The 27,931-nt window shown below is 38.2% G+C and overlaps 1 protein-coding gene across 5 annotated transcripts in view; it reads right to left on the reverse strand.

Annotated features, from left to right (window-relative positions):
* The window catches only part of KLHL2 (kelch like family member 2), a 57,168-nt gene extending 41,195 nt beyond the window's left edge, over positions 1-15,973 (reverse strand). For 2 of the 5 annotated variants that reach the window (XR_004356605.1, XR_004356606.1), the window contains exons 1-4: positions 15,814-15,951; positions 12,832-12,957; positions 8,510-8,616; positions 3,887-4,008 (exon numbers count right to left, since the gene is read on the reverse strand). Coding sequence is in view for 3 of the 5 variants with exons in the window: in XM_032685402.1 (XP_032541293.1) it covers positions 3,887-4,008; positions 8,510-8,616; positions 12,832-12,957; positions 15,814-15,836 (378 nt within the window). In the remaining 2 variants the exon portion in view is untranslated. Of the gene's footprint in view, positions 1-3,886; positions 4,009-8,509; positions 8,617-12,831; positions 12,958-15,030; positions 15,195-15,813 lie in introns of those variants that run through there. The other 3 variants (XM_032685402.1, XM_032685403.1, XM_032685404.1) reach the window with 3 other exon arrangements.
* Positions 15,974-27,931: the final 11,958 nt, after the last annotated feature.

Here is a 27,931-nt window from a genome sequence, read left to right on the forward strand (position 1 = left end):
CTCTTCTGCTCTCATGCACTCATCTTTTTCAAAAGCAAGACAGCAGTAGGTCCAAAGTGAAGCTATATGTGCAATGTTTTCCCCAGGCAGCAGGGAAACGTCTACTCCCAACACAGATGTATGTTCCCACACTTCAATACACTAACCCAAAGTATTGGGTGAACTCAACCACTGGCAGGGTCATGTTATAAAACAGATCCTTGAAGCAATCCAAGTTAAGGATAACTGAAAAACAAACAAACAAAACAACAACAAAAAAAAAAACAAAACAAAAACACAAAAAAACCCCATACAGCATGAGAGTGCTGTGTTGCTGGATGATTTTTTTAGTTCAGTGATCTGTTTTATAAAGCAGTCCAGCAAATAGTTGTATCAGCATAATTAAAGGAACAGGGAATGGCAGCAGGGGATCAGAAAGGAACTCAATCAATTTTAACCCATGTTTATTCAAATCACATTTGACTCACCCCATATCAGGCTGACCTCTAAACCCCATAGCAAATCCACAGCCCACAAACAACTGCAGGGATTTCTCCTCTGATATATCTGTGCTCAGTAGAGGCCCTAGGTATACAGCTGACTAAATACAGGCTGAAAGGCCTGTGTGGGAGAGCTACTCACGCATGAGCTTCTTATAGTAACTAACTCTCTCCCACACTGTGCACTGCATGTAGTTAATACCTATATGGATATCAAAAAATTTGATGTGCAAGAGAGTTGATTTGCCTTTCGAAAACATTAACTTTGATGCTCCCTTCTTAAAATACAAAGAATGAGATATTGCATTAAGTCTGACATTTAATTGCATTCCTGGGAAAAAAAAGAAACAAAAAGGAAGAGCAGAGAGTTAAGAATGCAGAAAAACGTGACATAGTATGTAAATACAGCAGAAGCACTCGTATAGCATTATACAAAGTGGGTGCCATTAGAGATGAATTATAAAATAACTCATTCTAAATGAAGAACAAATACTAAAGGAATGTACACATCCATATACCAGCTGTCTTACTGTTGGGGGCTGGGGGGAACTATTGAACCAAGAACTGAAGACAAGAACAAATGGGTTTTTGTATCTAACTAATGAAGTGAACACAGCCAGTGAAGAGGGCCTCCCGTGTTGATAGTTTATGCACTTCATTTTCTCCTTAATCATTGATTTCACCTGTCTTTTCTATCCCCTCACCTGCCCAAAAAACATGCACAAGTGAGAACAGGCTAGTAGGGTGAAGAAATGAACAGCTCTTACTCAGAAGCTGCAAAGGCATGGTAAGGAAGCAGTCTCCTGTCCACATCTAGATCAAGTAACATCCTAATGAAAGAAGCTCATAGGTAACCTGCCCCTTGAGAAAGACCAGTGAACTTGGCTATACCATTATGTATTCATTTATAATTAGTTTTCATAAATATACACTATTTATAGCTATTTTAATACCAAGGATTAAAATTCTACATTGGAATTACGAATTTTACATTACTTAGACATGAAGCGTACACACTCTCTTCAAACATTTTATCACATATTAGGAATTAGTTCAATACCTATTATTACTATGTACAACCTGAAGAGACAGAATAAGACAGTTGAAATCCCATGAAGGGTATCAGAATAAGAATCATAACTAGCTAACTAGAACCTGAAGTTGCAGTTTAGCACATTAGTCCAAATATAAAAAAAATTTAAGAGAGACAATATTACAGGGCATTTCAGGTTTTCATGGTTCTGCATTCCTACAAGACAAATTCTTGACCATTACTAAAATTTCACAATACCTTCTAGATAACAGACAGGAAACTGAAAGCTTAATTAATTAATCTCAAGAGCATGCAATGCAGCTATGGAAAGAACACGATATTAAATAAGGCCTGACAATCTGCACTAGGTTTCTAAGTTTCCAGAAATTCACAGTAACAATTTTCCCATCTTGGCTTTCAAACTTAAGGAAAAGGTCTTGCATTAGTATGTTTGGTTTTATTCACAGTGTTTATTTCTGCTGTACAAATAAATACTACATATATAGTAATAGTAATGCAAAAAAGATGAAAGTGACAAAGTAGCTTTACATCCATTATCAGTCATATTACAAGTATATTCACTATCAACATTAAAATGTAACTGTATTGCAACAAATCAAAATCCAACTTAAAAGCTTGGCTGTCTTCTCAGTTCTCAAAGTCACCACAAACTTTTAACATTACTCATGGGGCCATATTATTTATATTAACATCCCCAACATTATCAGATATATCTTCAGACAGATAACCTGAAGCCAGGAAAATTAAAGCCATATCAGACTCGGGAGCTTTAAACACAGGTATTTCTGGCCTTTAACGACTCCTGTATGAGGAAGAAACGTAACACTGGCTTTTCCTCCCATAAACAGAAGAGTTAGCATTGCCAAGGATAGTGCTGCTCCCTAGGAAGCACCTACAGCCAAAATACAGTAGGCTGCCTGTTATGCTATGTTATGGATCAAATATACAAGATTAAGGCCATTAAGCTCTGTCAGCAAGACAGAATATTCTATTTTAAGGATAAAAACCAGCATGATCAAGCAACAAGAGGTCTACTAGAGAATATCTGACAGTTCTGAATTTTGCCCAAAGTCTTCCACAGCGATACAGAGATTTGTGCAATCACCAAATTGGTTAAGACACAACATAATTTCAGTCAGTTTTTTCATTATGTACATTCACCATCAGATCAGAAGTAAACAATTCCTTAAGAAGCAGGTGACAAGAAATTAATCATATAGAATTAAATGACTTATGGTATGACCTAAAAAATGGAGGGTCTACTAGTAGGATATTTTGTTTCAAGTTGTCAATATTTCTCATTTCTAGCTCCTCAATCAAGCATAGCTAAAACTAGCAGTGTCCCCATTGGATTCAGCAGCCAATAAAAACCTATTAATTTCAGCCTAATGCCCAGTAAAAGCAATTAATTTCAAAATACACAATTGCAACAGAATTTTTCTATGCCAAAAACAGCAACATGGTTTTGCACTCTGCAAAAGCAGCAAATGATTGCTAATAACCAGTAACTTGGCATTGGGAAAGATAGAAATAAGAGCATAGGAGTAAGGAGAAAAACGTGAGAATTAAATATATCACCTGTTATGCAACTAGTTTTAAACTTGCTAAACATATATACCAAATCTCAAAAGACAGTTGAAGGAAAATCTACTCTGTCCATCTTCAGGGTTTGTGGTTAGAAAACACTAAGGGCAGGAGGCTATGTTTTTTAGGCTTGTGTTTGTTTTATTCTAATTGAAGCTTCAGCTTAAGGTAAAGCCAATTGGAAAAACTGATTAGCTGTGTGTGGGATGGGCAGAACTATCATGCTATATATTGGTTGATTTAATTAAAAAAAAAAAAAAAAGGCAGTAGCTAAAAATTTCTGCACAGTTGGCTACTGGCAAGTTACGGAGACCGAGCAGGAGAAAGTACTTTATTCTGCAGGATAACAGAGAAAAAACCCAACCAAACAAACCAAAAAACCAAATAGAACAGCTTAATTGGAGAACATGGTTTCACATTTAGGAACAAATCTATTTTGTTTATGTAAATTGCACTTAAGTATCAGAGAGGGGGTGGTACAGAGGTGGCTGACAGCATTAATTTTAGGCAGAGTAAACCATCTATTTTATTGCATTACATAAGGTTTGGCTGCAAAGCCCATTAAAGTCAACTGACTCTTCATTTAGTTGAATAGTCTTCGAATTTGACCCAGAATTTAAACAGCATGACTACTTGCTTTGTAAGCACAAGGTCTGAAAAAAATCCAGTTTGCAGGTGAGATTTCCTATGTCAGAGTTGAACCACACTGACAAAATAAATGACTCTGCAACTACATCTCTTTTCTTGCAGAAAACATTCTCACTCTTACCTGCACATTTTCTTCTGTAACTTGAATTTCAGCAGTGTAAATATAATCAATAAGCATCCTTAGAGTCCAGCCATCGACTTCCTTTATTCGAACTTTTTTTGCTCGGCTTTCACTCATCTCACCTACAAAAAACAATTTATTGGTCAAGTAAATTAGATAGAAATACAGCACAGATGTAGAAGTTTAATAGCAGCAGACATTTTGTGTATGATCAGTTGTAGTAGTAGAACAACTTTAAAAATAATAATAATAATTCAATTTCTTTCCTTCCTTCCTGAAACAAGAAAGGAAGACTTTGTTGTTACCATCATGTGAATGCTGCCTGGGTTGATACTTTTACTGCAGGTGACCTATTTTCTCCAATGTACAGTATCAGGAAAATATTGTTATCAGCCCTAAATAAGACTCTTCAAATGCATACAGAAACATTTTGCTGGCAAAGCAAGCTGGTAAAATACTCTAGTTTTATTAACTTCTTAATTGATGGAGAATACCAAACACAGTTTGGAGTAATTTTATTTAAATAAGAAAAATTATGTTCCCACAGAAAAATTAACATAACACTTTTGTTTGCTTGCCTACTTATTATTCTCTTAGCAATTTCACATCTTTTACAGATATGATTTAACAGCTAAAACTCAAGCTAAGATAAAATGGTAAGCATACAAAAACTTGTTGGATCTCATTTTGTGGAGGCTGACATGTTGGACATATGCCACAACTGATCTTCATAGAAAGACCTGCAAAATAGTTTCCACCTTCCAAAATATGATGTTTCTCAAAATACAACATTTTCTTTATGTCTGAAATAATTATCCAAAGATTATAAGCTTCTTCATGATTTCCAACCACGCATTTGGTCATCTCAGACCTTTAAACTGTTCTGCACTGACTTGCACCAAGAAGCAAAACATGACCTACACCAGTTATGCTGGAAGATAGATAAACTTGGACTTTGGAAAAGTATATCCCAGTCTCTGAATACATTAATTTATTATTCTTCTATGTTGGATATTATTTCTTTCCCTTAGGTATAGGCATCTAGAGATAAGGGTATTGATGATGTAATAAATTTAATGTATACAACAACAAAAGCAGACAGGATAGGGAAGTGAACAAGAACATGCTAATCATTGCTGATATTTTCTTATGAAGTACATACACATTTTCATTGTTTGCTACCCTGTGGTCTCTAGGGTTGGTACCAAGGGGTCATCACTGAGAAATCTGATACCACTATTCATGCCTTTTTTTGAGCTGAGGGGTTTGTAAATCAACCCTTTAAGTGGCAGAAAGTTCGGAAGACTATCTACAGCAACACATTAATGGCAACATAGGTTGCTAGCATTGTAGAAAACACTGATGAAGGCCCACGTCAAAACCAGCAAAATCCAGCCTCAACAGAAATTTCTCTTTTCACCTGCTCTTCTGAAACATTTCCCTACACCTTAGCAGATTCCCTGAAGGGCCCTGTATTCCAAGTTTCTACGTCTAGTTTGACACAGATTAAACCCCTTGATCTTCAGAGCATGTATGCTGCAAGTTATTTATTATGCAAGCTTCTGTGGAGGTGGTCCTTTGGGAAAATTGTGTGTGTGGGAGAGCAGATTTTGATATTCTGCAAGCACATTAGGTTTGTTTTCAGATTTTGTGTCAAGTCTTTTAGAGTCATGGATAGGTACCTTCTCTGTTTAACAACGGAGCTCAGAATATTTAAAAAAAAAACCACAAAAAACAACAAAAAAAAATCCACACAAGCGCAAACAAATGAAAAAAAAAACCCCAACAGGTAAGATAAATCCAAAAATACTTGCTCCTAACTTTCATGCTAAACAGACATGCAGTCTTACTATAATGCTAGATCAAGCCATACTTTTTTGATAGATCATATGCACTCACTAGGCAATCTCACCCTGGTATTCAACCTGCTGAAGAACTCGGTTCATGACTAGAAAGTTGCACCACCATATCTCCACAGATTTCTTAGTGACAGGAAAGCACATCATGGACAGAAATGAAAGCACTGAGCTAATCCAACCACCCAAGCAGGAGCAGCAATGCACCAGTTGAGCTGAAGATACTAAAGGGGCTAACTAAAAAACTTATATGGTTCCTCACAAAGTAATGCAAGGCAGGGTTTTGGGTGGGTTTTTTGTTTGTTTGTTTGTTTTGTTAAACAAGAATTTTATAAATGGAGAATGGAAGCTAAGAGAGCAGGTAATAATTCCCTAAGGATGACTGTCATTGAGGAAGAGAAAATTAAACTCAGGTCACTCTTGTCCCAAGTCAGGCCCTCCTACCATTGAAGAATCCCTTCTCTGATGTTTTATAATCCATTCCTCTAAACATTTAAGTATACTTAAATCATATTTCTAAACAATTCCACTGTATAAGAAGAAAGAAATATCTCCAGTAACATACTCCCAGCTGTTTAATCTTTCTTCCCCCTACCACTCCATAGGATAATTGGTTTTGTAACTTTGAAAGGCAATGCAGTAACTTTTTCTTTCTTTCTGGATATTCATTAGGGCTACCACTGCAAGTGCAAATGGGGGGGAGGAACAACAAAAAAACCAAGTAGAGGGTTTGAACCCAGCTAATGCCACATCCTATGCTACACCAAAGTAGTTCTTCATGACTCCGAGAAAGATGGAAGCAACCTGCAAACATATGTCTAAATATAAGCTTCTAATTTCTAGTCAAGAAGTAACCTTAAAGCATGAGTGCAACTTTTTTTACTGTCTTTTCAGTCACTGGTTTATTCTGCATGGAAGAAGATACTTTTCCATTTGGTTGTGGCTGGTTAAGGGATCAAACTTGCTTTTTTGAACTTGCTGGATAAGAATAAAAATCCACCTGAGAAGCGTGAATTGCAAGGTCCATGGAGATAATTATAATGAATTTCAGGATTTTTTTGTGTGGGCAATGGCTGAAATGCACCAATATCACAGCTGTAAGCAACCTATAAGCATAGTATAAAATCCATTGATAAATCTTGAATCCACAGCTGAATTTTATTTAAACTCCAGTTTGGTTCACCATCTACACAAACACTGCCACAAACATATGTATTAAACACTTCACACCCATTACTCAGGTAAGCATTCCCACCTCCCACACTACTGGGGGTCAAAGACCACCTACACTTAAAAACATAAAACAAGCAAAAAATGTTAAAAGGGATTGAAGCAAGGAAAGGGAAGATTTCAGCAATTCTGTCTCGAGAGCAGCCACAAATACTGCTGCACTGGCACTCTGAATAGGTAATAAACTTTTTCACAGAAAGGGCAGTGAGGGCATGCAGAAATGTCTTAATCACAGAAAGGATAATAAAAAGCTCTACTCAGAGAAAAGAGTATTTTCAATGTGATAGTCAACAACAGTTAATCTTCGATATAGAACTAATATAAGAAGCTTGCATTTCTCTGTTACTAAGGTGATTAAAAGGAACTGTAGAAGCATCTGTTTTCTTTCTAACTTTAAGACCAGTAGTAAAAATTAAGAAAGAATGTATCAGTCTCTACCACAAATGCAAATGTGAAGAACTACTAGCAGAATAGATATTTAATTTTAAATGCAACTTTAAAGCATTACTGTAGAAGTGATTCCACTTCTAGCTTTGGTTATGTCAAAATATTTGCATATAAGATCAAGAATAATCAACTGCTTCCCCAGTACACAACAGTATTTGAAATGTCATCAATCTTCCAGTCACATACAAATAAAGTTATTAAAATGCCATCTGCTTGCATACAGGCAGGCCAAGAGTCACATTTCTGCCTCCATCTGAGCTGGTTGTCAGAAGCAATGCAATACATTTAATTTCAGACAGTCAACTACAAAGCTGGCATGAGATTTGAGGAGGAACAGACAAAACCTCAGAAGTTAATTTTAACATGCATTTAGTAGCATTCTCACTTTAACACTGAATTTCACATTATTTCAATGTGATTTATAACCATTATGGAATTAAAGCCACAGCACAGGATTTAAGCTGGAGGCTCCTGTGAACCTGAACCTATCTTAGCCTTGCAAGCCCTCAGCATCCCTGCTGTAGCAGTAAAGCCATAACATGGCCAGCATGGAGCGAGCAGAGGCAGAATCAAGCATGCACAGAAAAGTTGTGGCAATGATGCAGAGTAAATGTGTCATGGAGAATTACCCTAAAAATACTGAAATGCACACTCCAGCTATAGGCTGCCAAAACCACAGGAAGTTTTCATATCTACTAACAGCCTAGAGCATTCAGGGTCTGAAGAACATAGCAGCAGTAGTTGTTAAAGGACATCATTTACTCCAACATTCACATGAAAGTTATTTTAACCTTCTTTTGGACAAGTGAGATTACTAGAGCCTTAAAGGGTATAACAACTCTACTATTCCTTGCTTACTTAACATCTAATTTTTTTTAAATTAAGGAGATTTTTTAAAGCATTCGTCATGCTAACAAAGAATAAGTTGCCAGTATGTCCTTAGACTGAAAAATTCATTAAGAATCCCAAATGTTCCTGCTGGCTTATCTAAAAACTAAATAGATCCTAAAAAGCAAAAGTCATGTAATTTTCTGCTTTATACAGTTGGATTGGATTAGAACAAGTAAGTAAGTATTGAAACATTTGGTACCTGTAAACATGGCATGGAAGTAGGGGCTGCAGGCGGCTAACACAACTCTATGCGCTGCAATTTCCATGTCTTCAGCTACTATCGTCACATCACACAGCAAGTTTTGACTATTTAGAAATATCAGAGAAGGTAATTTCACATAAGTGAACTACAACAGAAGAGTATATAATATCACATACAATTTGTTTTCCCATGCCTTCAGAAGAGGCAGACAATGTTGATGAAGCATTGTTTTTAAATGTGTTACACAACCACATGGCTATTACTCAATTAGATTACAGATGGTGCTTGGGTACACAGAACTTTTAAAAAAAAAAAAATTTCAAACAACTGAATTGTGATTCCTTGCACAGAAATCTTCTGGATTGAATAACCATAATATGTATCAGTCCAGTTTAGAAACCCTCTCTCTGGAAGGCTGGACCTCTTTGAATAACTATGATAGAAAAAAGAATTTAATAAACACAAACACTAAAAAGAACAATGAGTTAAGAAACAAGACCTTATAGACAACAAAGAATCCAAAGTTCAATTGTGATGCCTGTGTCACATTACATTGGAAGCTCATGCCTACTTAATTGTTCAAAATCGCTACTCAATCTTCTCTGTATTTACTGTTTTCCAAGCATTTTTCATACCCAGCCTATACACAAAATAACAATTATTTTTTCTACTCTGAGCAGTTTAGAATTTATTATGGTTAATTTCATATCTTGCCTGAGTTTGTATCTTCATTTGCATTCTTGTCCTTTGTAACTGTAATACATACTTCCTCTCTGTTGCAATAAAGTAACATCTTATTTATAATCATTCCTAACACTAGTGTTTGCAATGCAGTTTACAGCTATTGGCTACACCTCTTCCAGTTAAACCTACAACACCATATACTCTTTGTATTCCACTTTTCTAGATTGAAAGAGGAGGGGGGGAAGAAAAAAAAGAAAGAAAACACATCAACACCAAAAGGCTGCAATTTCCCAGCATCTAAATAGCCACAGTCACAACTGCCTTTTATTTCCTGCTCATGCTACCACTGTCCCTGTGGAAGCAGTATACAATCCCCAACTTAGATCCACTGCAACAGACAGAAGAGGGAAGAGTATGATTTAACAGAACATATTCCTTAGGGACGGAGCTAGAGCTGTATATCAATCCAGTGATCTCTATTCTCAGTACTTTCAAAAAGATAAATTTTTACCTTTCCTGAATATATATTACAATTAGAATGCAGACTTTTAGAGAGTTTGCAACTACCACACTGAGTTGTAGCAAAGACAGATGAGCAGTTGCATTTGCTTCAGACAGAGCTAAAACTGTCAGCCAAACTGTTCAGATATTCCTTAAATCCAAAGAAAACTCTGATCTCTCAGCCTCTGCAATCATCCTATTTCTATAAGCCCAGACTCAAGTAACGTGGCTTTGTGGGGGTCACACACCAAAAATTTTGGTGGCCATGACTAACCTTTGGTGTCATATTACAATCCTGGCACAGCATTATCTTTCCCCTTTCAGCTCTTAACACCTACAGCAACTATCTAAATCTCATAAGTTTACCCTGCAATAGCATTATTATCAAAAAAGATGTACAATATAAGTAACGACCATACCTAGATGAAACGCTCAATTCAGAGGATCCTGAAAACAACCATTACATTTCTTATAAAAAAATTGAAACAGAAAGCTGCACATAAAAAGGCTTCAGATACTCAGCATTATCAGACATCTACACTTATCCTGACAACAGGAACAAAAGGTTTTATACTTAGTAGCACAGAAATACCAAAGTTAACAATAAAGCCAGGAGCAAGAGAATTACAAGAATGCAAAACTCAGGCTAACTAATTACACTGCACATATATAGACACAGTAACTTAGAGGTAGTTCAGATACATCTCAAGTCTGGAACTGCATTAGACGAATGAATATACTCTGCATCACTACAAAGCTGGGAAGCTAAATAAACTACTAAAGAAATGAGCTTATAAACTTAATCATGTACTCTGCTGTAAGCAATTCATGAAACTCAGAAGCCTCATTTCATGAGGGCACATCAATTTATTGTAGAAAAGCTTGTTCTGAAGTGATATTGCACTAATTTGCTTCTATAGAGTGAATGAAAGAACAGAACTGTGGGGAATACACCATTCATGGTAAAGAAAATGAGAAATGGGGGGCAATAAAGCATACATTTAAGAAGAATAACTGCTTACCAGCTTACAGGCTATTCTTCATTGGTTCATATAGAGAAAGTTCATTACCCACATCTTCAAAAGGTTTTGGTAAAGTCTTGTTTGTAAGAATGAGGATTTTAACAAATGTAGGTAAGGTCAAATTCCATTGTGATAAAAGCAAATTATAATGAAGTGAAAAGATAAACAGCAGAGAGTAATTTCTTAGTATGTCAAGAACTAATTAACTATCCTAATGATCTCTCTGAGCTGATGGTGAACAATGAAATGACAAAAACTAGAAAGGACAAAATTACTCAAATTTGTCACAATTTGAAGGCACAGAAAAACTTACTTATGACCTACTAGAGCCAGCCACCTTGACGGCAGCCAAAAACTTATACAAACATATAGACTTAAGCATTCAAAAGCAAATGTATTTTAGATACTTAAACAAATTATTTTTTCACAACTTATCCACTTCCTGCAGAGTATACCTCTGGCAAATACCTGCATGTGCTACGCTAATAAAAAGAACTGAGATAGAAACCACTTTAAAAATGTATTCAAAATTAAAAATATCATTTACTTGATTCATATTAGATCTTCATTTTGAGTAATGAAGTCTGAAACATTTTTAAAATATTTGTTTATTATTTCAAACAAATACAAATAGGAATGTTTATAATCTTATCTAATTACCACTTACTTTAAAAGTTGTACTCAAATTATAAACATTGCTGCCTCAACTACTTTATTAAATAAGAACTAGTTAACGTTTGCATAGCATTGCTCCTGTTCCAACTTCATTTATACATGTAAGACAAAATTGCTCAAATTGCTCCTACAAGCAATTTGAATTTAAGTAACCATGGAAACTAAAGTATGTTCTGAAAATAATCCATGGCCTTCAACAATGCACTCTGCCAGAAGACCACATATCTTTTACTTGCAACACAACAAAACGCAGGTAAGGTTTCTGACTTCTGAAACTATTGTTAAGATTCATTCTGAAAAACTTTCGCCATTTAAACTCTTGCTCATTCTTAGGGTGTCATTGTTACTGGCTCTAGCCAGGCTCTATAATGTTCCTTGAGACATTGAATCTGGTTACTGGGATACTTGAAAAAGCAAAGGGAATATGTAGGTGAAGCAACAAGTGTCAGTCTATCCAGCAGACAGTATTAAGGATTTCCCTATAAGGAACAGTGAAGATCAAAGGCAGACACATACTTCAAGTGGGTATAACTTGCTGTGTTTCTTTCAGGTGAAGCCTCTCCAGTTTTTAATCTTATACAGGAAATAACAAAGAACTACGAGATTTTCATAGCCTCCAGTATTGTCTATCCTAAAGAAGCATTTTAGTTTTTTAATTTTTCCATTCCTGCTGTTAGTTACAAAACTGAATTACTGTAAGTGATAGTTGTAGGTCCTGATTTCCAGAGCTCTACCTACCAGTTGTCACAGTTTTCAACATCATTTTACCTACTCATATGTAGAATATAAATCAATACGGATGCCATGAACAGCATCAGCACCAGCCTCCTAGTTTTGCTGAAAATGATGGTAGTATCACTCAAGGTCTTACAAAACTTTATTGAGAAAAGTTACTTTCAACATTTGATTTGAGAGTTCATCAATTTCTCCCAGAGGGCAAGCAAAAGATAACTAAGAAAGAAAATGTACTGTCAGTTGGTTTATATTTGTTAAGACTGTGACCTATGTCTCCAGACTAGAAAATTTTAAGATTTTTCCAGTTTGTAGCCTACCACAAAAATCAACAAGAGGCACAAAAAGAGCCTTAGGCTCAACTAAAGAGTCACTTTTCATCTGTGCAGGATCAACTACACACAAGACAAAACCAGTAGCTGTAACTCCTTAAATACAAGCCCTAAGTATTTTTTAAGTCTCGCAAAACTAGTTTTGATTAACTTATGAGGGGCAAAAACATACTGCACACATTATAGCTATCATCACACAACTATCATTCAGCTATCACTTCATTGTATATTTAATCCTTCTCTTAATTAGATCAGCTACACTTCTGAAATTGCATGTTCTTATTAAATAAACTATTATTATCAACTTAATAAATGCAAATGAAAGTAAAAATGTATTATGGACTCCAGGTAGATGTATACAGTCAAGTAATACCTTCTTAATTCATTCATAATTTTAAAAGCTTTCTTCATGTGCCATGGATTTACTGTAACAGGACAGTGAATTTCGGTGTTATCATCTTTCAGATCCAAAGGCTTCTGATGGCAAAGTTTGGTACAACTGGAAAGAAAGAGGAAAAAAAAAGAATTAATATTTCTGTCTAATCTCTAGTTCTGTGACCTCTTATTTTCTCCATCTTCATCTTAGGGAGAAGATTTGCACTTGAAACCTATTCTTTACTCCAAGCAACTTTGTTTTCCCTATTACCAGAAGTGTGGAGGAGTAGGTAGAATTGCCGTGGAAGCAATAAGTTGGTGACCAACACTAGTGAGGCTGACAAGAGACACTCAGGGCTAATAACAACCTCCACTACAGAAAACATGAAGACGTTTTCTGGTTTTGTGAATATTATTTTATTTCATGGAAAAATATTCTAGAATATTTCCAATGAGCCCTGAAGTAAGGGGAGAAGCAGAGTTTGGGGAATTTTTAGCCTGGTGGCCATACAGATCAAAGGTAGAATGCAGCATCCATCACCTTTGTCTCTTCATGCCTTCACTGCCTGTCAGAAAAGAGCTTCTCTCTGACCTTCCACCAGGACCTCAACTATTGGTTCACACTCCCAGTTAACCTCTGACAGGAAGACCACATGACGACTACTGTAGTTGTCCAGGCTTTCCCTAGCAGCAGCATGAGACACAGGTGACTGAGAAAAATTGGGTTGTTTTGTAGAATCACTCAGTGTTTTGAAAAGCATAAGTGACCAACCTCTTAATTTTTCTTAAGCAGTGTGAAAAAATCATTACCTCTAGCTACAATTAATTCCTTCCATAAGAAATACTCAAGTTGTATAGACACTAGCTTCTGTAGAAAAATTGTTATACACATTCCTCAGTCACTAGGACTATCCAAACAGCAAGTAGGTTTTTCAAGGCAAACCAAACTGATGCGTTTCCTGTTTAAAATCACAATGTTATTCTTACAAGGCAAACTGTGTTGTCACAGCACTTAGAAAATGCTTAGCATCAGCGATGTTTTCTTCTACAGTATTGTAACTGTATTCCTGAACCTCTGAGCTGTAAATAAGCAAAGTCACTGAAGTCACTTGGTGGGGCTACCTGGTACATCAAAGATGTGATTTCAAAAGAAAATTCAACTTTGCTAGCTTTAGGTAAGCACAGTCAAACTGAACATATTCAGTGACTCACATAATTGCAGCCTCTCTTCTACCATACCTCAAACTTTTACTTGGGCACGTCTAAAGAAGCTTAAAAGAAAAATCCAATGATAATTTAAGAATTTAACCTAAAACTCTATATTCTGTTCACTACAGCTGTGCAAAGCCAAGCTATTTTTATTTTTCATTATTCCAAAACTAGCTACAAAATTTTTGAGCAGAACAACACAAAATTGCATCAAACAGCAAAGAAATGGAAAAAGTCTTGATAAAACACTGGCTAACAAAATAACATCCATCCACAGAACTTAAACTACTACCAACTTGCTACAGTGTACCCTGAAACTGATATGAATTAAGAGTTTCACACTCAATTTTGAAAATTATACAATTAATTACTGAAAGTGGACAAGTAATGGACAGGAATTTTGCATCAATCACAAAAAAAAAAAAATCACATTACATGCTATTCAGCACATACATATGCTGCTGCACAGAGGTAAAAAAGAAAAAGACATCCTACCAAGCAAACTCCTTTAGACTGAATATTATTTCTCTACATTATGCAACATATGTAGTGTTCAGCATTCAAAAATATTATAGAGAGAAATCGATGACTGCAGAAAATGCTCAAAACACCAAAGACCTATGAGGAAGGGACCCAACTTTTAATTATACTACTGACTTACCAATTCCAAGACAGAACACTTCTATGGTATCTTTTTACATCCCAAAGCAATGCATCAGGTACTGACGTCTACCTATCTACATGCATATACAGGCTACATATACATCGAACACAGCATGCAAGGAAAAGAAACAGTAATCACTGTTGTCAGGCAACTTGGATTAGATAGGGGAGTTCTCATGAAGCGTAAATTAATTTGCTGAAGTTTCATTTGTTTCCCACAAAGGACAACTTTGTTTTAAGGTAATGAAGCCTACAAAACCATCAGTCATATGCTTTCCGTTTTGAGAACTACCAGTCTGCTTGAAGTTACTGGAGCATCTCTTACCATTTCACGAGTTGGGTCAAAGCTGTCTGCAACTGGTTTCCTTCGGTTTGTTCTCAAGAACCTGACCCACAGCGAGCCTGAAAACTACCTCCCGAAGGCATAGGATGAAGCTGCACTGAACAGGAGCATGCCAAAGGCGATGAGCCCAGCTAAGATGCAGCTGGAGATACGTGCATTGCCTGGGCACTGCCACTAAAAAAGATGCTTAACTAAATAACCAGAAAACCGAGAGTGCGGTGAGCACGACTGCTGAGTCAAATAGGGAATAATTTGGGACCGCAGATGGAGGAAGCAGAAGGAGTGAGGGGGAGGAGGGAAAAAAAAAAGCCCGCCTGTCCCTACAGGCTGGAAGGCACCCGGCGGGCGGCGGGGCGGGGGTGCGGGCAGCCCAGTGCCCGCTCCCCCCGGAGGATGTCCCCGGCGCGGGCACCGCCGCGGCACAACGGGGCAGCTCCGAGCACTGGCGGCCGCGCTGTCCGGGGAGCCCCGGCCCGCCGGGCACCGGGCACCGGCTCCGCCACCAAGTCGCCGACACGACGCCCCGCCGGCGCTGCGCCGCGGCTGGTTCCGAGTCCCCTCCCGTCCGGGAGCACCGCTCCCGCGGGGCCCGGGCAGCTCGGCGGGGCTGCGGAGCCGCGGCGGCTCTGCTCCTGCTCCTGCTCCGCGGCTAGGCCTGCCCCGCGCCCCCGGCCCGCGGACCGCATAGCGCTCCGCTCTGCTCCGCACCGCCGTCCTGGCGGGCGCCGGCAGCCTCCCCGCCCGCCCCGCCGCCGCCGCACTCACACGGGCGGCAGCAGCATCTCCATCGCGGCTCCGCTCGGGCTTCCTCCGTGCAACGCGGGCGCGGCGTGCTGCCGCCAGCACCATGCCAGCTGCGCTGCCCCGCCACGGGTGCGGGGAGCGGTGCCCGGTGCCGGCTGCGCCCGCCCGGCCGAGCCACCGCCACCGGAGCCGCCGCTTCCGGGGGCCCGCCCGCGGGAGGGCGCGGCGGGGACGGGCCGCTCCGCGCAGGCGCGGCAGGGGTGCCTGGCCCGGCCCGGGCGGGCGCCGGTCCGGCGGTGGTGGGGAGGCCGCGATAGCCGCGGTGGGCAGGGGCCCTACGCTGGAGCGTCCCGCTCGGGCACGCGAGGGCTTTAGGAAGAGGATGAGGCGCCGCTGCCCTTTGCGGGAAGAAGCGTAGCCTTCGAGGGGGTGAGCCCGAGTCCCGCGCCCGAGTGTGTGTTTCCCGCCTCGCAGGAGAGCGGTGACTCCGGGCAGGGTCGGAGAGCGAGCTGCCCTGCACAGGGGCACGTCCCGCAGAGCGCCCGGGTCAGGGTCCCTCAGCATCAGGGCAGATGGATGGCTGGTGGCGCTCGCGTGGGGACACGGAGGTGCTCTAGCCCAGGGGAAAACAAAAATACTTGAAAGTGGTCTCAGGTCTCCTCAGTGAGAAGACCCACCGGCAGGTGCACGCCATGAGGGGTATCCCCAGCTTCTTCCTAGGCCGGCTGAGGAGCTGGCCTGGCACCAGCTCAGGCAGGTGGTTGCAGCTAAAGCAGAGCCGAAGCGAAGAACAAAAGCGCATCGGGGTGGAGGAGCTGCATGGGCTCCAGTTCGCTGTGACCTGTTGGATCTCATCTTTTATTTGATCCAGTCCAGTGGAAACACTGCCACTCAAAACAGCTGCCCTTCTGTCTTTTGCAAAGGTTGCTGATGATGATTATTAAGTACTTGACTTGTGTTTTAGTGTTTTAATGTGATGCAAAATGGCAAAAGGAAATGTGAAGGGATCTATTTCAAACGTGTCTTTGTAAGCAACACTAATTCAAATAGTAATGGAGAATATTACATTTAGCAATTTCTGACTTAGGGCATTTGAGAATTTAATGTACTTGGACTCTGTAAATTACTTCTAAATCTTAGAAGATTGTGTAGTGCAAGATATGTTTAGTAAGCTGAACAAAATTCAAGTATTTAAGTCTGATAATGTCTAAAAATAAAATGCTTCTTCACTGGAGTAAGAGGTTTTATTTTTGAATAGTATCTCTAAATTAATAAATCTATCACTAACCGACCAACACTATTTCTCTAGGAGTGAGAGAAGTTTAAGGATAGCATATTTTAAGTAGATGGCAAAAAAGAAAATGGCAGATGTGTTTTGGGTGAAGAATACTGTAAAATGGATACATAAAGCCTTCACCCATGTTTCTAATCACTGGCTATTAAAACTAAATGTATTTTAATTTGTTATTTTCATCTTTGCTAATCTCCAGTAATACTCCTCACTTGGAAAATGCCATTTTAGTTTTCTCAGTTTACCAGTTCTCTTTTACTACACTGTGATGTTTGATTTGGGAACACTTCAAATTTTTTTTTATGCGTTTCCACTGGAGGTTTTTCTAAATTAAATAGTCACAATGGGCAGTGCCTGTTTTTATTAAGTCTGTGCTTTGTAACTGCTGAATTTATCTCTTTTCGAGAGACAACTAGGTTTGCCTCTTTGTTGTATTAGAGAAGACAAGGTACTTGTTAAAGATTTACATGCGCAACAAAACCTGCTTGCAGGGAAGCCTGCTCCAAAGGCAGCAATAATGGCCTCTGAAATGGAGGTTTAAAATTCAGCCAGTTCTGTGTAGCATAGCATTACCGAGGTCTGAGTTCATAAGCAGGTCTGCCCTAGGTAGATCAGAGAGTTGATGAAGAATGTCTCATCACGCTTCCAGGTTTCTATAACTTAGATTAAACTCATGGATATGTTACTTTGTAAGACAAGACTCCTAACTTCTACTGATCCATAAGATCTAAGTGAATCCTACTATGCTGTGTTTAAGGGTCTATATGAGACTATTGTGAACTTGTGAACTTGTCCAGAAGCTGATGAGGGATTTTGCACAGTATTTGCATATAGATCCTGCAAGCATGTAGGCAGCTGTAGATTCTGTCCCATGCTAACGTGGCAGAACTGTTCAGTCATGTTGTTATGGTTTAACTCCAGCCAGCAGCCAAGCCCCATGGAGCTGCTTGCTCTCTTCCCCACTAGTAGGATCTGGGAGAGAATCATAAGGCTAAAAGCTAGAAAACTTGTGAGTTGATATAAAAACAGTTTAATAGGAAAAGCAAGAGCTGTGCACGCAAGCTAAGCAAAACAAGGAATTGATTCACAGCTTCCCATGGGCAGGCAGGTGTTCAGCAATCTCCAGGAGAGCAGGGCCCCATCACAAGTAATGCCGACTTGGGAAGGCAAACCACCATCACTTCAAACATCTACCTCTTTTTCCTTCTTCTCCACACTTTATATACTGAGCATGATGTCATATGGTCTGGAATATCCCTTGGGTCAGTTTGGGTCACATATCCTGCCTGTGTCTGCTCCCAACCTTCCATGCACCCCGAGCTTCCTTGCCAGCGTGGCAGTACAGAAAGCAGAGAAGTCCTTGGCTCTGTGTAAGCCCTGCTCAGCAATAACAAAAACATCTCTATATTGTCAACCCTGTGTTCAGCACAAATCCAAAACACAGCCCCATACCAACCACTGTGAAGAAAATTAACTCTACCCCAGCCAAAACCAGGACAAACATTCATTCTTAAACGAACAGTAAGCATTTCCAACCTGTGACTTCTCTCTTTTTCTTGCAGTGTTGCTTTGGCCTCAGAGCCAAATGTTCAGTATTGTTTCAGTTAACTTCTGTGATGCAGAAGATCAGAAAGAAACACAAATAGGGCAGCATTCTGTATTATTTTCCCAAAAATTATGTCTTTGTACTTCAGTAATTCCAAAAGGAATTATAAACAGCTGAAACAAAAATGACTGCATCCAAACTACATTATGTCATTATGGCAAAACAGCTTGTGTCTCTAACTATGAGAAAACACATCCTTTAAATACAATGTCTGGATTTTTACAGGATTCTGCTTGATGCAAGACCTCTTCTTAGAAAAGAGCTTTCAGAGAAAAAGCTTATTTATATATGTGTGGGGGTGTATATATGTAGTTTGGAAAGGAGATGGGCTATATTTCCTAACTATGATGAAACAGCTGTCTTTTTTGCTTATACTGCAACAATCTGAATTACTGCATTTACTGAGGAAATTCTCTGTAGTGTTTCAGCCTATCCCTATTGTGTTTTAGGCTATCCCTGTAACAACTCTTGGTCCTTTCCCACTTGTTTAAGTTTCAAAGGAATGTGGCCAACGCTTACTTAGGATCGCATAGTTCTTCAGATATATTGACACTAAAAGTACTTTGCTGATATAGAAACCCTGATACTAACCGTCAGTGAAGTACATCCACTGAAAATGAAGCTATGCCAGCAGAGCTCTGCTTGCTAGCAAGATAGTTCCACAAGTTACATGGAATAAATGGAATAAAGAACCCTGGTAAAAGTCAATGTAACTGCATACGTACATGGTGTTTTATTAGCATCTTTAAGGGATCACGCACCATACTGAGGTGGTCACGTTAGAAGAAATCTGTATTAGGTTTAGCCAAAGAGGACATTGAAATAACTTCTTACTGGTATTTTTAATTGACAAACATAGGTTAGGAAGACATCTACAAAAAGGACAAAAATTAAGTTTGTAAGAACATATACTCTTGTCGAAGATATTAGAAGTTATAGCTTTGAAGGATTTGGGCAGAAAGCTTATGAGGACATGCTAAGGCTGGGATTCTTTTCAGGAACAGGGAATAAGAAAGGAACCAGTCTAGAATCGAATACTTAAGTACTCTGTCCTCCTTATTGCTTCAAACAGAAAAACAGTGTGCTTCCTCACTTTGTTAGCTGTCAGACTGTCCATTATATTTGTATCTTACTGAATTCAGTTGTGGATAATTTATGTATAAGATTTATGTAAAAATAAATATGTATTTATTCAAAATCTGTGAGGGCACACATCCATTTTTTTCCCTGTGCATTTCACCCCCAGTAACATTACCATCCAGCAGCAGACCTTTATACAACCAAGGCCACTGTATCTGAACAGATCCACAAGGACCTGTGTGGAATTCATGACAGGACTTGAGTTCAACACATAGTTATTACTACATTGTTTTGTCTAAGACACTAGCAGTAATATCAGCATTAATCCAGCATTACCTAATCTTAAAAGGCCTCACTCTAGTGGAAGAAACTCCTTTTTCTTTCCCCAGAAGCATGGAATATTTAAAGTTTCAGAGAATCATTGAGCTAAGGTCATGAATGCATACTGCAAAGTAATGTGAAAAGGAAATGCAATAAAGTGCATGCAGCAGACTGAGAAAGGGACCAGATTGCAGAGGAATATGTACTGGAGAGTAGGCAGGGAGAGAAAAAATAAGACATGTAAATTGGGAATGTGAAATAAGGAATAGCAAAGCAGCTGCTATCAAAAATAAATTGTACTGTGACCACAATCAGTTAAATACAATTAAGCATGGATGAAAGTATTTATTCTTTTCTAGTGTTATTCTTCTGTGTAAACAATTGCTGGAGCACTAAGAATGATACATACTTAATGAAAACAGGTGAAGGGTGAGATTTATTCTGTAAAACTCATGGACCTTATAATGATGATGAAAATTAGTAACTAAGAACTCTTTTTTCCAGTGTTCAAAACCAGATATGGTGTAATTTCCAAAATGACTTGATATGGCACATAGTCTAGTAAACAGGATTTAAGTACTCTAATCCTAATTCTGGAAAAGAAGGGCCACATAAAAAGCAAATGGTATGATGCTTCTGAGTTCTACTTGATGGAGAAGCCAGATACCTGTGGTCAGTGCTGTGTTCCTTTTAGATTACAGTTTCCAAAAGGAAGTCCTACCTCAAGTAAGCATTATGACTGGAAGCCAATGTAGGTCATGGCTGTGATTCATATTAGTACTGCAAACTACCAAGATGCAAAGTAGATCTCTTGATGAGCTGATCTAAGGCCCAGTGCTGCAGAGGTTTAGATTTCACATAAGGTGTATCCCTGAGATAACTGTGAAAGAGGTGGACCAGCTCCTACTCTCATACCTGCAGACTTGTGTTGCTGTATAAGGCAATCATGTCTCTATACTGAGTGAGTTCCATTCACCAAACCATAACAAACCACCAAGCCACCCAACCAGAAGAAAGCCCATCAAAAGTTATGAGATTTCACCTTGTAACCATGTGATCACTTTGATATGATGCAAAGGTAGCCGCAGTAACCTGCAGCAGGGATGTCTTGGGGAAAACTGGACCATCCCAATCAGCAACGTGCAAAGCTGATAAGGAGCTCCACCCTTCAACACAGAATTACACATTACTGAAATAAGTTCTGCACCATTTTTCTGTACAGCCTACAAGAGAAAAAAAAAAGGACTTATTTAAAACATTCAGTTTTTAGCAAACATATGGATAACCAGTCACTGGTGGTTTTTTCCTGATCATTTTACTTTAAAAGAGTGTAGAAAAGACTTTTGTTTATTATTATGTTCTGTCATACTTGTTCAACTCGTTAAAACATTATTTTCTTGAAAAAAAAGCAAAAGTAATTTTCCTCATAGATAATAACTGTCAAGTAGAATACTATATCTATTAGATGCAAGCCCCTCAGTCCATATACTTCTCCTCCATCATATTCCCCACTCTAAGAGCAATATTGTAAGATAGTCCTAACCAAGTCAGTCAACTAACACACCCCTTTCTCAGAAGAAAACGGGTACAGATCATTAATTAAACTCACATTTAAACAACTGATATGCTGCCATCTAATGCTTACTGAATGCACAACAGACAGAGAAATTCTACTCTTTTCAGTAGTCCTGGGTATCCATCATCAGCAAACCAACAGTAAAATCATCAATTTGCCTATAGTCATGCACATAGTGAGCTTACCTAAGAACAGTAATTGGAAGCAATTTACAGTGTGAAAAGTGACACTATGCTGAAGGAATCAATCTAAATATATACTGTTTCATATGCATATAAACAAGACAGGGTGAACAGTATTTGCAGAGTCTACAGCGCTTGAGGAGGTATTCAGTGAAAATGAAAAATGCTGTACACTGGGAAAAAGCAAGCGGGATTTAGCTCACACATTATACAGATTCCTTTGTTGCAAAGAGGCAATGAAATCAAAGACATTAAAATATTAAAATGTTATATTTGGGGAGGCATAAAAATAACAATCACATAGGAATAGTTACTGATAATTTTGCAGAGAGGTTGTTCATGGAAAGTGACAAGCATATCATGCTGCTTTTCCAGAAATGAGTAAATCTTCATTTGGAATAACCTTTTTTGTGTGTGTAAGAAAGACTAGAAGGTATTGCAAACTCATTGTAAATATTAAGAAAAGAGCTCAGGATCAGTACATGGAACTATTCAGAATGTCGGTTAAAACTGGACTCATATTCAATTGAAAAAAAAAATGAAGGAGAAATTTAAGTCAAAGATAAAGATGTGAAATCTTAGTCCAAAGATTCTGGTACAAGCCGGATGCTCATAGAATGAGTAGTTTGTTATGGTGTTCCTGGAGTACAATTTTCACTGGTATCAAGGAAATTCTCTTGCTAGTTTCTCTATTCAAAAGAACATTGTGATCCACACTAATATACTGGGGCAATGAAATTAGGTAAACTCAGAACCTTAAATATTCAAAAGAATATTTGTCAGAATGCTAATATTTAACCATACAAATCAAAAAGTTAGTTTACACAAACTAGTTCTTGAGAAGTTCATTTTAAGACTTTCAGACAAAAAAGCCATAAAATTGAGAAAAAAAACTGTGGGGAAAAAAATCTCGAATTGTTCTTTGAAATTTCATTTTCTGTCTTTATTTCAATTTTATCAGTAGTTTTTTAGAGGTAATTATCTCAAACATTTCTCTTTTTTCATTAAAATTATGCTAGAAAGTATATAATCTAAACTCCAATATTTTCAGAAAAAGCTCTGCATTTCCCTTTATTTAGTTCAAATAAATACTTGTCATATTGTGACAGCTTTATAACACAAAAAAAACCCAGAAATGTGATTCTGAAAAATCAGAAGAAAGTAATTATTCTGCAGAGGCAGTACTTTTCATCCTGCAAATTAAGCATTTGCTTAAGCCCTAAACCATTTAAAGCACTCGAATTCATCTTTAGCACAAAGTAAATAAGATACATTGTGATACTTATTTCCAAACTTTTATATTTGTAATGTATATTTCTGAAAATAAATAGGAAATTGACAAGTTGTATCCTTTCTTTAACCTCAATTTATGTGCTTTTTAATATATCTGGAAAATCAGTAAAATTTAAAAAAGCAATCCAGAGTGTCCATTCCGTTTTTCACAATTCTTCCATTCACTATTATGTTATGCCCTTTGTCTCATCTGCATAAAACAGTCCAAACTCTCTCTCTACAGCTGTATTAGGTACCTGTTTTCATCAGTCTTATCTCCGGACACCATTATGGACACACTGGACATTTTGCTAAATGATTTGTATTAACAGATTAGCTGGATTAATCAACTGCCATACTAAGCCTCCAGCATTCAAATTTATATATAATTGATGAAAGAGTGAAAGAGTTTTTATCAATACCAGTGTTACGCTCTTCTCTTTTTAACAGCTTGCCTTTAAAGGCCACAGAATTTTTAATGGGCATATTACTTATGAAGCCAAAGCTGCATAGCAAGAGGCAGTTTTTGACTACATGATTACCATGCCTAAATAGCCCCATGCTGTTCAACACAAAAAGCTTACACTTGCATGATGTGAAAATCTCAAACTACACGTGGAGAGAAAGTTTCCTTTATAATAAATGTATTCAGCAGTGAACTGGTTTTTTAAGCTTCATAGGATTTAAAAAACTTACGGAAGCTTGAAATAAAATGAACACTTCTGAAGTGTCTGTAATCTGAGGCTAGAATATAGAATGCACTTACTGCGGTATGATTTTCAGGACTATTACAACCAATTCATGCAAATAAAATTGTCTACTGTTATTTTTACCTTTTCACTTCCCATTTGTATTTTTAGTAATGCTGGGATCTGTCACAACCCCATTTTCTCAGAGCAGAGACTGTATTCTTTACAAAGAGCTGAGTACAGTTTAAGTACTACTTGTAATATGAATAAGAAATAGTAATAATAATTATATCTTACAGTTGAATGTGAAAAAGTTTGTGAGCCCAATCCTGTTTCCATCCATGTCAAATTTTAAATAAAATGAAGAGGAAGAAAAGTAGATATTAGGTCTCTTTGTGAGGATACAATTGTGAAAGTTAGTCCCCAAATATTGTAATTATTACTGATATATAAATGGTAATGCCTAAGTATAGGGTTTAATCATGGGTATCTAATCTACATGAGCTTTCCTTAAGGGCAACGAGCAAGTAAGGACATCATAGCATAGCATTGTTGGGCCATATCAGATCTTTTTAGCTTATCCTTATCAGATACTTTCATCATTAGTGACGGGATTGCAGAGGAAATAATTTAAGAACAGGCCATATCTTGATCTTCTTTAGATTCCCCAGCAGTGGATCATCCCTTGGGAGCAGACTTTCAAGTCCTGGGCACTAGAATGACAGTGCCTGCAAAATTGGACAGGAGCTGGAACAGGAATTGAGCAGAAGAAAATCATACTTCATTAAAACCTTACTTACATCATTAAAGCATCTCTCAATAAAAATTACCTGTGAATCTAGTAATTAAAACAATATATCAAAACCAAAACAAAGACTGGGTGATCTAGTAAGAACAAGAGGAGGCGACTACTATAAAGATTACATACATATTTTAGATAATCCAGTTGAAACTGGCAGTTACATACTTCTAAATATGCTAACTGGTGTTCTATACAGTAAATAAGCACTTCAAATATTTAAACTTGTAATTTTTCCCCCAACCATGCTCTTCAGTAATCCACTGAGAACTCTTCATTTTCCATTCAGTAGAAACAATGTTTACAGTTATATATAAAATTATACATATTCAAATGAGTGCTAATAAATGTAAACTTACTGTGACTTTAGGATTCTAAAATTATACTTAGACGAATTTATTCTTTTGAATTTATCCTAAACACTGGTCTAATGGCATGTCTCACACACTCTCCATGTATGTATGCAAAACATCGACTAGAGGTGTTTTTTATGTATACAGCACCTTGCAGTAATGGATTATACATTGGACCAAATTTCTAAAGCTCTGAATAAACAGACATTATTACAAAATTATCTTTGAACAAGCACAGAGAAATGGCAACTGCTTAGCAGCAATTGTGTTCACTTTTTAAATAGTACACTGCTGATACAATGCATTGCATATCTGAAGAAACAGGCTAAAACCAAGATTACAACTAGCATATAGTATTTTACGGAGACAGGCAGCAGGACGAGGAGTACTTCCTCAACTTAAATTATTATTCTAATAAAAAAACATAGTTACTGGAACTTGCGTATCCAAGTGCTGAAACAAGTCCCTGGTTCTTAACACTTTGAACAACTGTTCTAAATTGCTTCATTTTTTTAACCTTTTTCCCCTCTACTGTTTCCCCTCAAATATCATTCTTGACAAATTCAGAAACCAAACCCCTCTGATTAAAGGAAAAAAAACACATGTGCATTCCTAAGCATGCATGTAAGCAAGCCAACAAAATGTGACAAGAGAAATAAATGTGTTGGTGGTCATAAATAGCAGCTAAGCAACATAAGATGATATGTGACTTTTTGTGAAAGACTTTTTTTTTTTATTATTTGTTTCTTAAAAAATATAATGTTATTTTAATTATTTTAAAAATAAATGGCTATAAAATATTTTTAATCAATATAAATGTATTTGTATTTAAAAAAATATTCTTACAACTGTCAGTAGTTGGCACTGTTATTAGCTTCTTGGCTGTGAGACTAGGCACAACACATTGCACACTAGCATTTCTGGTTATTCCAGAACAGAAATGTTAACCAGGACACAGACATTCTTGCTCCTTGCAAAACAAGCATGCTTTTCAAGCTCAGCAAAAGCTCAGGTAAAGGTCCTGTGCAAATAAGTTGTCTAGTTATACAAAGGAAAGGGAAATTCTGGTGGTCACACAGCATCTTCGTAAAAATTGCACAATCAAGTTGCAGACTGATCTGTTGAACCCTTAATCTTTGATGGTTATTAGATCTGTGTAGGTGTCAAGCACACCTGCTAAGCTACCTACTTGGCAAGACAGAACACCTTACAAAAGTAATGCTTGAACAGCTTGAACAGATTACTTGAACAGCAACCAGTGAATTGAGGCCTCATTTCACTGTCACTGAAAACTTTTGTCCCCTGTTTGCTGATCAGTAGTACTTGTGAACTTGTCAGGAAGGAAAGAAAGAGGCAGCGCAATAAGGAAGAGGAAAAAGGAACATTTAGGCTAAGAAACTGGAACAGAGCATGCTTTTATCACAGGAGCTAGACTTTACCTTACTGAAACCAGCAAGTTGAAGGCTTGTTTTTCATAGCTGTCCAGTTCATTTAATGTGTGTATCTGTGTAAAACAAGAACAAATGAATGCAAGCGATGAACGTAAATGCTCTGGGTGGGAGCTTTCAGTTGGGTATTTTTTCTACAAAAAGATACCCAAGAAAAGTCACAGAAACTGAGATCAAAAACTTGGAACAGCCTGAAGAAGCTCATACCTCAAGAGCAGTTTTCACCCCTTGGCACTTCTACATGTTTTCAAGAGAGGCAGAGCTATGGCAGCTGTTCAGGGTGACAGTCCAGGCTTCTCTTAAATAGTACCCAAAGAACAATTACAACCTGGAGAGGATACAATTTTGCTGTCTTTCAAATCCCCATTACAGCTTTGATCCTCTTCAGTATCCTCACTAACATTAGCTCAAGGTTCAAGGTTGTTCAAAGAGAATAGAAGGTTAAGAAACATTAGCAAATGAACAGAGAACATGACAGATAATAAAAATGATGCTTTGGAAACTCATATTTTACACATGCTTGAACAATGTGTCATTCTGATCCTTCACATTTCAGAAATTATACAGCTGAAAAAGGTTAGATACGCTAACAAAGATTACCAAAGACTAACCAAGTGCAACTAATTGGTCAAGGAGTATCCAGAATACAAAAGGTTGTCACAGAATCACAGAATCAACTAGGTTGGAAAAGACCTCTGAGATCATCGAGTCCAACCTATGACTTAACACCACCTTGTCAACTAGACCATGGCACTAAGTGGTCTTTCCTTAAACATCTCCAAGGAGGGTGACTCCACCACCTCCCTGGGCAGCCCGTTCCAATGCCCAATCACTCCCTCTGTAAAGAACTTCTTCCTCATATCCAACCTAAACCTCCCCTGGCACAGCTTAAGATCATGCCCTCTTGTCCTACTGCTGGTTGCCTGGGAGAAGAGACTGACCCCCACCTGGCTACAACCTCCTTTCAGGGAGTTGTAGAGAGTGACAGAGATCCATAAAGTGAGTAGTCTGGACACTGTGAGTGGCCACAGTCTGTCTCAGTGTGAGCACAAAGGCTTATAAAATGAAATTAGCAAGGGCAAGTTTTACAAAAAATGTGTTTCTTCACAAAATATACAACTGGGACAGAAATATCTTTGAAAACTTATGAAGTGCCTTGTGCACACTAAAACTGTCCGTGATCAGAAGGGGCAACCAGACACGTTCACAGATAAGACATCCACATTATATAATAATGATTAGCTGCGTAGACTCCATCTTTTCTTCAAGAAGTCCCTGCAAGACAAATTGGAGGTGGGAAAATACTCCGCCCAGCAACCTGACAGCAGCACCACGCTGTTTACCCCCGCATTTTCGCCAGCCATCTGCTGCTGGTGTACTTTCCCCACCCGAGCCACTGGCCCCGCGGGGACACCATCCTGGAGCCTGCTGTAACTAGTCCCCGGTTTAAATCAGTGCCGGGCTGTAGAGAGCGCTGGACCGAGCATCGCCACGAGAACGGGCGGCTACCAACCCCAACCCG

Source organism: Chiroxiphia lanceolata, chromosome 4 (assembly GCF_009829145.1).
Source record: "Chiroxiphia lanceolata isolate bChiLan1 chromosome 4, bChiLan1.pri, whole genome shotgun sequence".
NCBI classification, from domain to species: Eukaryota; Metazoa; Chordata; class Aves; order Passeriformes; family Pipridae; genus Chiroxiphia; species Chiroxiphia lanceolata.